Source organism: Vanellus vanellus (assembly GCF_965231255.1).
Source record: "Vanellus vanellus genome assembly, chromosome: 1".
Lineage (NCBI taxonomy): Eukaryota > Metazoa > Chordata > Aves > Charadriiformes > Charadriidae > Vanellus > Vanellus vanellus.
Window position 1 is genome coordinate 148033412 of NC_138905.1, and position 13733 is coordinate 148047144.

Here is a 13733-nt window from a genome sequence, read left to right on the forward strand (position 1 = left end):
TTCAACAAGGCCAAGTGCAGGGTCCTCTACCTGGGTCAGGGCAACCCCCAGAATGAATACTGGCTGGAGGATGAAGAGATTGAGAGCAGCCCTGCCAAGAAGGACTTGGGGTGCTGGTGGATGAAAAGCTGAACATGAGCTGGCAATGTGTGCTCACAGCCCAGAAGGCCAACCATATCCTGGGCTGCATCAAAAGAAGCATGGCCAGTAGGTCAAGGGAGGTGATTCTGCCCCTCTACTCTGCTCTGGTGAGACCCCACCTGAAGTACTGTGTCCAGCTCTGGAGCCCTCAGCACAGCAAAGACGTGGACCTCTTGGAGCGAGTCCAGAGGAGGGACACAAAGATGATCAGAGGGCTGGAGCACCTCTCCCATGAGGACAGGTTGAGAGAGTTGGGCTTGTTCAGCCTGGAGAAGAGAAGGCTCCAGGGAGACCTTATTGCAGCCTTTTGGTACCTGAAGGGGGCTTATAAGAAAAATCACAGAATCACAGAATTATCAGAGTTGGAAGGGACCTCTAGAGATCATCTAGTCCAACTCCCCTGCTAAAGCAGGATTGCCTAGAGCACATTACTCAGGACTGCATCCAGGCGGGTCTTGAAAATCTCCAGGGAAGGGGACTCCACAACCTCCCTGGGCAGCCTGTTCCAGTGCTCTGTCACCCTCACCGTAAAGAACTGTTTCCGTATATTTGAACAGAACTTCCTGTGTTCTAACTTGTGCCCATTGCCCCTCGTCCTGTCACTTGGAACCAATGAAAAGAGCCTGGCTCCATCCTCCTTCAACCCACCCTTTAGATACTTGTACGCCATAATAAGGTCTCCCCTCAGCCTTCTCTTCTCCAGGCTAAAGAGTCCCAGCTCTCTCAGCCTTTCCTCATAAGGGAGGTGCTCCAAGCCCTTAATCATCTTAGTTGCCCTTCGCTGGACTCGTTCCAGCAGTTCACTGTCACTCTTGAACTGGGGAGCCCAAAACTGGACACAGTATTCCAGTTGTGGCCTCACCAGTGCCGAGTAGAGGGGGAGAATGACCTCCCTCGACCTACTGGCCACACTCTTCCCTATGCAGCCCAGGATTCCATTGGCCTTTTTGGCGACAAGGGCACATTGCTGGGCCATGGATAATTTACTGTCTACCACAACCCCCAGATCCTTCTCCTCCAAGCTACTTCCCAGCAGGTCCGCCCCTAACCTATACTGGTGCCTAGCATTCTTCCTCCCCAGGTGCAGGACCTTGCACTTGGTTTTGTTGAACCTCATTAGGTTCTTCTCTGCCCAGCTCTCCAGCCTGTCCAGGTCACACTGGATGGCAGCACAGCCCTCTGGGGTGTCAACCAGCCCACCCAGTTTGGTATCATCAGCAAACTCGCTGAGGATACACTCTGTCCCCTCATCCAGGTCATTAATGAGGACAAACTTTTTAGCAGGGCCTGTTGCGATAGGAGAAGGATTAATGGTTTTAAACTAAAATAGGGTAAATTTAGGACTAGATATAAGGAAGATATGTTTTACAATGAGGGTGGTGAAACACTGGAACAGGTTGCCCAGAGAGGTGGTAGATGCCCCATCTCTGGCAACATTCAAGGCCAGGTTGGACAGGGCTCTGAGCAACCTGATCTGGTTGAAGATGTCCCTGCTTGTTGCAGGAGGAGGTGGACTAGATCACCTTTAAAGGTCTGTTCCAACCCAAACTATTCTATGATTCTATGGATAAAGCAGGACAGATGGTCATGCCAGAGTTTTTAACATACTTGCTGTGGAAGACAGTACCTGAAAACTCTGCAACCTTGGCTCTGACCTCTTCATGGGAAGTAAAGAGGCATTAACTTCCAACCTCTCCTTTGGTAGCTGCTGAAGATCATTAATCTGATGGAAATTATGTCTGCTTGTCATTTGCCCCCTTCTTGCTTTAGAGTTGGGTCTTAGGGGTTGGATGTCTTGGGAGAGGCTCAAAAACTGGAGGGCATATTTCACTTTAAGGGAGGCTCAGAGCCATGGATGAAGACTACCTTGTGTGAGTTCAGTGAAATTATTCTTTTTGTCATTTTGGTGAGGCTTCAGGCTTCTATGGAGTGTATTTCCATTCAGAAAGGGAAGGTTTCTAATCCTGGGAAATATCTCAAATCTCACATGATTTGAGGCTAAGCAAAATTTTTAAAGGCACAGAGAGTGCCTAAAAACAGGCAGCCCCCCTTGCAACTATTGCCACTATTTGATGACTATCAAAATATACACCATGCTGGAAAGAAGATTGAAAAGGGTTCAAATATAAAACTGGAGGAAGGCATTATTTTTAGTTTTGCTCAAACCACAACAAGTTTGTCTCTAAGAGTACCATTTTGGGTTGATGTGTGTCGCTGTTTTGTTTTAGTAATTGAATTTGTTTGTGTAGGAACCGTACTCACCAGCTCGCTGTCATTGATTTAGAGTCCTAGCTCAGAGCACTAGAAAAAAAAAAAACAAACCCAAAACAAAACCCAAATGAAACCAAATAAATAAATAAACATTAATCCATTTATTGCCCACGTCAGGTGCTGTAACTTGTGGGTGTAGTGACAGAACAGCTCTGTGCTGTATCAGGTCCAGCCTGAGTCAGAAGGGGCTGCGGCGCTGTGGAAATCGCTTGTTTGTGTTGGGAGGCAGCACTTACCGAGCAGAGGCAGCAGAACATACTGGCTGGCGTTCAGACCCCGAGTTCCAGCGTTGCTCGTATGGTACCTGAGACTGGGAGCGCAGCTGAGCCAGTGTCTTCCTCTGAGGCAAAGGGAGCAAGAGAAGGATGAGGGAAAATGCTGCTTTATTTTCACTCAGGAGCGTTTTAGCCCGTGGAAACCAGCAGAACCAGCATGGATACTGGTATTATAGTTCATTTGTTACGCATCAGAGGACTGAAGTCTGGAGTGCAAGCTAGCAGGCTTGGTTAGAAACACCCCTCTTTCTTATAGAAGCAAAAGGGCTTTTCATGCTTTCCTAGTCTTCCCGGATTGTAGAGTCGGAGAGTTTTCATAACAAAAATGTTCTAGGCCACAAAATCCACCGATGTGCGCATGTTTGTGTTTCATTTGATAATTGCTTTGCAAAGCAGCCACTGTTCATGCTCAGTAACTCTGCTTCCTAATGCGTTTGCATTTGCCTTGTCCCGCATCGGAGGGGACGGGTTTGAAAAGCCAAAACTGGCACAGCCGTCTCCACGTTGATGCTGCTGCTACGGACGTGCCTCTCCAATGCCAAGCTTTTAGGCACTTGTCTCTGACTTATTCCTGATACGCTACCACTGAGGCTTGCTGTGTTGAGGAGGGCTCCACCAGCTGCTGCCGCTGAGCTGCCTGTTGGCTTCATTGCTCCCGTTACGGCTTTCTGTCCGGCTCTGCCTGTGTGTTAAAGCCAACGAGCCCTATAGCTCCAGGCGTAAGGGAAAGAAGAGCCCTGGCAGCATGGAAACGGCACAGCCGGTGTCCTCATGTTGTGGGGGTGACAAAGAAGAGCAGTGGGGAGAGGAAAACTCTGCCATGTATTCTCCTGTGTAGCAACTGCTGAAGGTGGCATGGTGACCGAGGCACGGCTGACTAAACTGAATCTCTTGAAATGGTTTCAGAAGATTCAGAGCTGGTGATGAGATGAAACCTGAGCGAGCCTTTACAAATGACTCATCTGCGGCTCAGCAGCTGACTACAAAGAAAATTTCACACTTCGCCGTCTCTTCTTTTGACCGCTTTCGCATCATATTTTATTTCAGATAATGCACTGTAAATAGTATTCCGCACTGAACCTTTCCAGCCTTTTCCCAGTAAACCATAGTTACTGAAGACGAACATAGGATGCTCCTTTTTTGTGTAAACCAATATTCGTACAAGTACTACTTTCAGATTGAGACCTTTCTCTTGAAAACCTTGTCGCACTGATTCTTATATAAGGACAAGCTCTAGGATAAAGGAAGAAGGGAATCTTGATTTTTCATAAAATATTTCTTCTGCCTGTGGTATCGGTGCCTAAATTAAAGTCCTTTTTTGTGGAAAAACTGTCAGAAAAGAATAGGTGGCCTGTAAAAATGTTTTCCTCTGAAAATTGATCCCCATTGTTATGGATCAGTTCTGTTTCTCCTGTTTGTGTTGGCAGATTCAGGCTTCATTTGTAGCTCTCTGTGCACTTGCAGTTTTGCTACATAAATTGTTTCTTTTAAATAAGGCTCAGATACAGCTTAATTTACAACTAAATCAGCATGAGAGAGCTCTAAGGCGACCCTGTTCTCACTTGTTGTTCACTCTTGTGATAGAGGCTACTGGCATAATCAGCTGGTGGGCATGTGTTTTGGACATTGCTCCTTCTGGGCCAATCCACAGAGGTCATGATTTGTTACAGTCCCCTGCTAAAAATATTGCTTCTTAGTTCAAGCTGTGGCAATTTATGTTTCCAGTTTGGTGGGACCAAAAGTTCAGCCCCAGGGTATCAATCAGGAGGGTAACTATCACACAAACTTATTCAAGCTTCAACCCCCCGTGGCTGTCAGACATGTGGGAAGAGCTTCCTTTGAACAAAAATAATGCATAACCCTTTATAAAAAGGCCCTTCTTGTCAGGCAGTTCCTGCGTGTTTTTTTAGCTCTGGAGATTCCTGGCTCAAACCCGCGCTGTCGGCCAAGGCGGCAGCTTCCCACCAGGCATTGCTGAGAATAGAGGCTCAGGCCACTTACATCTACTCAGCGCTTTTAAAGAATTGTTAATTGTAGCAACCCTTCACACAAGTGGGATTTTATTCTGAGAATGAGTATCTTGGCTGCTGTGGCAGAATTATCACTCAGTTTAAATTGGGAAATAGGAGAATAGCAAAGCTGCCAGTGTTCTCCTGTGTATCTTCATCTTTCCTGGATACTTTTTTCAGTGCTGTTGTGAACAGTGGGATATTTCTGAAACATGAGTGTGATGAGTAGGTGCCAGGTTTTGAAAAATATCTGTCAAGGGTGACAAGGACAGTTCCTGTGGGAAGAACTCTGGTCCTGTAGTGCTTATGACGGAGGCATTCAGTATGCACTGGGAGACTCGTGCACGTACAAATTTTTTTCTACAGCCACTTTGCACAAACAAGTATGAATGGTCCAAATCCAGAGATGGTAATAAGTATTGTACATGTCTGTAGTACATCCCAGAGAGTGTAAGAATCCACAGACAATGTAAAATGCAAGGAAAGGGAGGACCATACATTGGTTTCCTTTTCTTCCTCAGTTCAAATACACCAAGGTTAATTGTTAAACTCCATTCTTACTTGGTGGACAGTAATACTAAGATACAGCTTCCTAATTTTTTTTTAGTCTTCATACTTTCCTTTTTTTCAAGATCTTTCTACCTTCCGAGTTCTGCTGACTGGGTTCACCTACTAGGCTGGTATGACACAATTGTCTCTCATTTTTTTGTGCTTATTAATTAATATAAGCATAGTACAATGTTAGTATGAGAAGTATCAACTTTTTGACACAAGGAGAACACTCAACAGTATCATTTTTATTCTACTCGCAGTTTTAAATTATTTTAAAAATATCCAAGGCATAATGCAGTCAATGAATTTTGCTTTAAGCACAGATAACACTTAGGGCCTAATCGTTTACTGTTCTACATATTGGAAAGCCATTTATATGTAAGTAAAGAAGATGAAAACTGCTACCAAATAGTTGCCCCTTGCATAACCATGGATGCTCGCACCAGGGCATATCAGGTGAGAATCAGGTAGCTGGAGTCTAGATTACAATTTCCACCAAAAATAATTACCATTTTATTATAATTTTAAGGGGAGATCTATTTTGTGGGATAATGTACTCAAATAGTAATTTTGATGTAAAATAATACAAGACTAACTACAGAGACAGCTTTTCATGCTGTTATTTAAACCCGCTATTTGCATTTATATTGCTTCATATGATGGAAAGTGTTTACATGGTATTTAAAAATTTGGGACTAATGAACTCCTAAACTTGCCTATGGGGTTTGAGCAAAATGCTTCCTTTCTTTCTTTTTGTGTAGTAGAGTGAAAGACTTAAGAGGAAAAAGAGATTTCATTGTAAAGTACTCCTTAAAATTTATGGAATATTAAACAGAGAAGTAAATGAACCTGAAATAATTCAGACACTACCTAACAGTAAATCAAGCCTTATGGTAGTTTCCCAACCCTAGTAAAGAGTTTCCAAACTGGCTTTAAAGCTGAAGTTTTCCAAGAATCTTGATTGGAGAAAGGTATTCAATAGCAGCTCTTGGCTTGCATTTCTTTAAAAATGTAAGACAATATCCCAATGAACCAGTATCTCGTCTAGAATTAAGAAGTAGATTCAGGACTTTCCAGGTCTAAAAGGGTGTTGAAGTTTCATATCTACAATCCAAGTTGAGCCTATTAGAGACGTGGTGTTCCTCCAAGAGCAAGGATCAGAGGTTCTTAGTGAGCCTTATCTTAATTCTGCTCTTTCTGGCTTCAGTTAGGTAAGTTATGGTCATTTTTGTGTGAGGACGTTAGTCTGCTAGAGTCTTTGGATTTTTTCTTTGTACTGTAACATGTATACTTCAGAAATGGTGAAACTTCAAAAGTGAACCTGTTTTTCCGCATATAAAATGTCTCAGCATTTCGTGCTTCTCGGGCTCCAAATGGATTCATGTGAGATTCAATCACTTGACCCCGGTGCAGGAGCTGTAGCTGTTTAGAGGGGGGACAGGTGGGATTTGACTAAAATTTATTCTGAAATATGAGCATCAGTTTTGCATATTTGGATCCATGCTGATTCGGCAGTAAATTAATTAATGATTTGGTACTCAGCTGTTTCCGTCTGTTTTGATGAGCTCACTGGGAAACACTCCATGGAAACAACCAGACCTGGCTTGTGTCGGGGAGCACCGGTAGCGGAGACCACAGCAGGCAAACAGGAATGAATGGCTTCAGGTGGAGCTGTGGTCAGGCAGAGAATGGACTACAAGAGTCACGGAGGCACAGGGAGAAAAGGGAAAATTTTAAGTTAAAGCATGATGGTAAGGGGTGAGGGGAACTTGGCTGAATACACAATGCCATCTCCCTAATTTATAACAAGGTTCAAGAGCAAAGCCCAGTGTTTACATTTTGGGGACAACTTCCAGTGCACAGACTGTGACATTTCTGAGCCAAATGGTGAAATTATAAGGCAAGTAAACTAAGGTTTTATCAAAGACATTGGGCTTGTTCATCATGTGCAGCCATGATGTGAAGCTATGTTTCTAAATCTGTATCTGTACCTGGAGTAAGTTTCCCTGCAGCCACCGGTCTGTGCTCATATTCACTCATGGAGGATTTTGCCTTACCTGTACATTCAGGCAAACGTGAGTCAAGTTGCACACAATATCCTGCCGTTATTGGTTTGCTTCTCTATTCATTGAAAGAGCTTGTGTACATTTGTCAAAGTCATTTAAATCATTGCTTAAATCATTCAGAAGTCATGCTTATGTGCAAATACTTTTTAACTTGTTGCCTGCATTAAGTATTCATACTTCACAACATCACTTTAAGATTGTCAGAAAGCATTAGCAGATATTGCTCTAACTGTTGAGAGCTTAGGTGGTTTATCCAAAACCTCTGAAGAAATCAATACAATTTTTGGGAAGAGATCTTAAGAATATCTCTGGACTAGAAGCCTAATTTCAGTTTCTGCAGACCACTTCTCTCCATCTGCTCCTTCCTTCTATTTGGCATGCAAGTCTGTTGCCCTGTTAACAAAGAGATGCATTTCAAAAGTATGTTTCCAAATATGTTTCATTTGACATTTTTCGAAAATAAATGCTGTTGTACAACCTCATAGGACATAATGGTATGTTCAGACAAAGCATTTACACAAATGTTGCGACTTTCTTGGCCACCTTTCTGGTTCGATTTATAGATGCAGTGACAAGCAGTGAAAAGTGAAAAGTGCATCACCGGTGGATCGGAGGCAGAAGCTATGTTAGGGTGGCATGTAAGGTTGGCAGATAAGGTGAAGCCAGCTATGCTGTGTGATGAAATAAGTGGAACCAAATTAGAAGTTTCCTTGGGCAGGAGAAGCCTGAACATATAGATGTACCCTCCAGAATACAAGCTGTCAGCTGACACCTCACTTACAAAAATCCAGGCTTGGTGTAGAAGGACAAAGTGCTTGCGGACAGGCTAATGTCTCTATATATGTAGATGGAAGGCAGAATCTGGAGAGATCAGGAAGCCCTCAGGGGAGGAGCAGTTAACATCTGTGGTGGTGGAAGGAAAGGGAGTAGAGACCTCCAAGGGGAAGGCAGTGCTGTCAGGGTGGAGCCCAGCAAAATGGTCTCAGCTGCAGAATTTTTAGTAAGCTGAAGGACATTTCTCAAAGCCTGGGAGGAAACAGGAAAGGAGATGACATGTGATGCTGTGGAGGCCTGGATGAGAAATTTAAAGCTTCATAAGGAAAGTGTGGATTGCGGAGGTATTTTACACAATGCTGTGACAAATCCTGATCATAATTTGTACTCTTTGTGAAATAAAACCAGAGAAAATGGAATCAGTTCTTTTCAGAGACCACCATAAGTAGTGATGGTATCCATGGTTGTATTTTATGGCTGTGTGTATTCCCCGGTTACAGATACTGCTCAACAGCATGAACTCATTTCTACAAACCTCAAGTTTGTACATTTGTACCCAATGGGTTTCTGCCATGGGGAAAATAAATTCTTCTTAATCACCACTGAGGATTCTCCACCCCATGATTTTGGTTCACGTTGTTTATTTTTATTTATAGGCACTCATCGGCCTAACGTAGTGTTGCCTACAACAGCAGGATTTGTTGGATATTTTAGGATTTTTTTTTCTACTTGCCTGTATGTCATTTTATATTCTTTTTCCATTTGCAAGAAGCTTGGCAAAGCGTTACTGATATACTATCATAATTGTTTTCACTGAGAAAAGATAAGCTGTAGCATCAATAATTGATGAAAGAAATATCCATTTTACAGAATTTTAACAGGATTGAAAAAACCTAAATGCATATGGACAGACACGTAGCTACGCATACTTTTAACGCATCACACAAACTTTGCAAAGGACGTGGTATCAGATGACTGTACAAACTTCAAAAGGCCATGACAATAGTGCGTTTTCTCAACCACTTTTAAACAGATGCTTCTAAGATGAGATGTTCAACTGCTGCACAGTTAATACAACTAGATCATGTGGCAGGTTAGAAAAATGTATTAATTGCAGGATTAATTGTGGATGAATAAATGGTGTATCTAAACATGGAAATTATCCTGTATGCCATGATTCCCTATCTATTTCCAACATGGGGAACCGAGTTCACTTGAACAGTCAAACATGTGTTAACTGGTTGAAAATACCCAGTACAGAGCATTTATTTTACATGTGGACATTATTTTCCTTTCCCAAAAGCAGGCAGGAAAATTGGAGCTGATCACTGCGTCAGCTGTCTTCTCTGCCTCTCCTCCAGCATACAGGGCACGGGGTACAGGGGAATGTGGTGCACCACTGAAGCTACCAAATACTGACCAAGACAGCATCGTTTGGGACTACCCATCCACGCCACTCATGGGAACTGGAAGTTTTTCTGGATTGAAGGAGCCATATCCAAGTCTGTGCTGGTCCTCCTCTATTGGTACTCAGGGGGACTAGAGAGTCTGGACCAGAATTTAAGGACTATTAATGTCCACTTATTTACTGAAAATGGCATTGCGTTGCTCACCTGTGCTCAACACTGTGCTCACCGCCTCTTGGATATGGAGGTGGAAGGGAAAAGCGCCGCCTGTTTCCTCAGTTCAGCAGCTTTCTTCCGTGTCCAAGTTCAGTGCTTTTTAAGATCACCTATCCAAGTGGAAAAGCCCTGCACTTAAGCATTGCCATGATTGCCAAACTGTGCAAATGACTTCGGAAGGAAGAGTTTAAGAGAGAGGTTGTAAATAAGCTCCATGATTCCAAAATGCAGAGTCAGCAGGTCGGAGTTATTATTGTGGTTTTAGCAAACTTCACATGTAGGTAGGAAAGAGAGAACCCATCCCTTACCCTCCGCCCCCACCACCAGCCACATAGAGATTTCACTGAACTACACCATTCTTTAGAACGTGGCTGGTTTAGAAGGAGAGGAAATTGATTGGTTTTGCCAAATACGGTTTTGTACTGGATGTTGGTAGTATGACGATAACCCTGTTTGTAAAAGTATTTAAATACTTGTCTAATTTTAAGCAGCTGAGTATTGCCATTTTTTTCTGAGATTATCACATGCTTTAAATGAATACATGCTTTCTTAAAATATGTGTGGGTTTGGAGTTTAAATACACCCACGATCTGCTGATAGATGTCAAGTCTTTTGAAACAATTTATATTTCTATTTTTGCCCCCTAGGTGGACACCCATGGAAACATTCTGCTAACATCACTTGAAATTCACAACGAGGTGGCAAGCAACGAGGTCACCACCAGCGTTACGGATGCCAGAAATTCAACGATATCCTTTGACAACTCAGGAATCCAGTACAGAAAACAAAGCTCACATCGCGAAAGCTTTGGAAGGCGGTCGTCAGAAAGAACAGGCTCCCACAGCAAGAGGGGCCATTTACGAAGGAGGTCTTCGCAACTGAAAATAAAAATCCCCGATCTAACAGATGTGAATGCCATCGACAGATGGTCAAGAATGGTGTTTCCATTCACATTTTCTCTTTTCAACTTAATTTACTGGCTGTACTATGTTAACTGAGTGACTGAACTTTTTTAAAGGACTTCAATTATAACAAGTGAAGTACTACTTGCCTGCAGAGTTTATATATATATTTATAAATAAATATATATATATATGAACTTTTACTATGTAGACCATACTCATGTATGTGTGAATACGTATAGCAAAGAATTGTGTGTATATAAAAGCACACACTGCAAAGCAAAAGCGTATGTATGCACACACACATGTACCCATTCGTTCTGAGGTTATGGACACTTTAACATAGAATGCACTTCAGAGGAACTTTTTAAATTGAAAGGCAGGTGTCGTCAAAACAGCAAGCCTTGCAAAAGTAAGTGTTGTATATTCTCACTACAAAACTTTGATTGTCATAGAAATTTTCAAACAGCTGTAATCGTGTATAAAGTCAGTATTTAGTAACATTGTTTGTAAATGCTGCCATACACACTAATCAAGAAGTGGTAGAGATACACCGGTAAGTTTAAAATAAGGCGTTTATATTGCAGATCCATCAAGTACAATTTCATCAAGCCAAATTTCTTTTTCTTTCCTAAAATTTCTTGGGTTTGTATATGTCATAATACGTTTTTTCCCAGTCCTGAATGGGCATCGTTTTTAATGATCTCTTGCTTTCTCTTCTGCAGTAAGCAAACTGATCATGGGGGTGTTGCTCTAGGGCTTTGGAGACATATACATGTTCGTAATATTTCAAACAAGCATTTTAAGTGTCCATCAACAGTGAAACGAATCTTTTGTAAGTACTGTAAATGTACAGCATATTTTCCTTCCCTTGGACTGGTTCCAGCTGCCATGTCATTTTGAAAGAGAACAGCACATTTTTAGTATAATTTAGCTGAGAATTCAACTACTGTCAATGTGTTCTACATCTGCTGTAGATGTAAAGATTGTTATTCCAGTGAAAGCATAGAAGATGTCTCAGGTTATTTGCTACTTTGACATGAAACCACCTAGCTGTAGCCTTTTTTAAACATGCATTCACATTATTTAACATTCTTATAACATTGTATGTTAATGTAAAATATATTTGCATAATATGCATATAAGTATATTTTCTCAATATTTTTCTTCCCTGTGCTTGCTATCGTGACCGCATGCTATGTCATATTTTTGTTTCTGTGATGTTGCAACTTTTTATTCTCTAGAATTGAGCAAATAGAGCACTTCCGATACTTTGGTTCAGTAATGGAGCATTTTCATATTTTATTTATATACTTAAAATATATACACATACACTTACCAAGCTAGTGTGCTGCCGTCACATATCACAAGAGACAGCGAACAGTATGTTTTGTTTCGGCATCAACTATGTTCAAACATATCCTTTATGCAAATGTGACCACTTTGGTATTCATTCCCCCACCGAGATTCCAACTTTTTTCAGTCTAGTAGATTGTAGTCGTCAAGGTATGCCAGTTTCAGATCTGTAAACTTAATTTGTTATTTATCAGAACTAAACCTTTCTAAAGAAAAGAAGATATATTTTTTGTAAACAGTGTTTCTATCATGTACATTCACAAATAACAACAGATACAGTAGCATAAATAGATCTAAAAAAAAATAATTGAGGCGTGGCCCTGCCAGTTCTCTGCATGTAGAGTTCCTCGGGACATCGATGGGGATTTTTGGCAGATAGAGAGCTTTGGATGCTAGTTAGAGGTGTCTATGGGAGAAAAATGTGTGGATACGCATCTACCAAAAACCACCAAAAAGGGATGAAGCTGAAAAGGCTGCCTTGGCTCTGTAATGACCCGTGTTCTCGCTAGTACTTGACTTATCTGTGAGTAGAGCAATGATACTTGTGTTGCTGCCGTGTGCGGTCCGTTACTGTTCCCACCCCTGCCTATTTGCAACTGAACTGTGAAACATTGCTCTGGGCTGAAATTCAGCATAGGCGAACCTGGGTTGCACGGTCTGTGTCGTCATCCTGTCCCCGGGGGCTGCTCCTTGAACCGGAATGGGCTCGGCGCAGTTGCCTTGCGGCAAAGCTGCAATGCGATCCCCGGCTGGTGGCGTTCGCCGTATCCCCGGCTGCTGGCGTGCGCAGGATGGGCACCGCAGTCCTGCTGCATCCTTGGCAGTGGTGCAAAGCGGCTGTAACTGCAGCTTTTAAGCACCGTGCCTGCAGACGACTGTAGAGTGGGAAGATCCTCAAAGGAATCCCTGTAGCTGGAGCGGAAAAAGTTGGTTTTGAAAAGCTCCTCAGTATTAGCTCCCATTGGTACACTGCAGTGTCTTATGAGTTCTCTAACATCTCTTCCAACTGTGAAGAGATTAGAGAGCACATTGTCATCATTATAATCAAAGTAACTAAACAATTAACACCCTCCCAAAGTTCATGCTTAGTAGAATTGTTGAAAAGGCCTCCCAGGTTTTTTCCTAATATCAAAATATAATTAAACAAGCAAACAAAAAAATACAATTTTAATAAAACTTAAAAATGGTAGGCTTTGCTTTTGAAAAATTACCCTAATGAAATTATCTTTGAGCAAGTCTTTCAGGAAGTGCCCTAAACAGCTACCCTGCAAAAAGGGATTCAAGGAGATAGTGGTCCCACCCTCATGATTTAGTGACAGTTCTCTCTTTTCTTCAAGCCCCAGCTCCTAGAAGTCGTGCGGTCAGGCAGGGATCCTTAACAACAAGAGACTTTTTAGTTGTGATGATAGAAATGTGTACTCCAAGTCCCGCAGAAATCGGTCCTCCTGTGGCTTCAGCCAGGATCTTCAAGCAGAGGGAAAATTACTGTCTGGCCAGAGCAACGAAGCAATGTGGATTTTGGGGACCCTGCATGCGCAAAAGAACCGAGTCTCTGAGGACTGTCCCTCTCTTACCCTTTGCACAACTGGCGGGCAGCGTGTTACCGCAGCCTCTTTCATGAAACCGTACTCCCCACGTTGCCTCTCATCGCAAAAAGTGGGCAGTTGCACGTTTCGGCTTTTTCCCGAGATTTCATGTTCGTCAGTCTAGTTGAGTTCCGTGGGGCACAAGCAGCTTGAACTTTGAACAAATCCCAGTCTTGGTT

At 42.5% G+C, this 13733-nt stretch overlaps 1 protein-coding gene across 2 annotated transcripts in view; it reads left to right on the plus strand.

Moving 5' to 3' along the window:
• GABRB3 (gamma-aminobutyric acid type A receptor subunit beta3) overlaps positions 1–10708 on the plus strand; it is a gene marked incomplete at both ends in the record, with an annotated part of 200300 nt that extends 189592 nt beyond the window's left edge. For both annotated transcript variants that reach the window (XM_082495459.1, XM_082495460.1), the window contains one exon: positions 10358–10708. In XM_082495459.1, coding sequence (XP_082351585.1) covers positions 10358–10708 — 351 coding nt within the window. The remainder of the gene's footprint in view (positions 1–10357) is intronic.
• Between the last annotated feature and the right edge of the window lie 3025 nt (positions 10709–13733).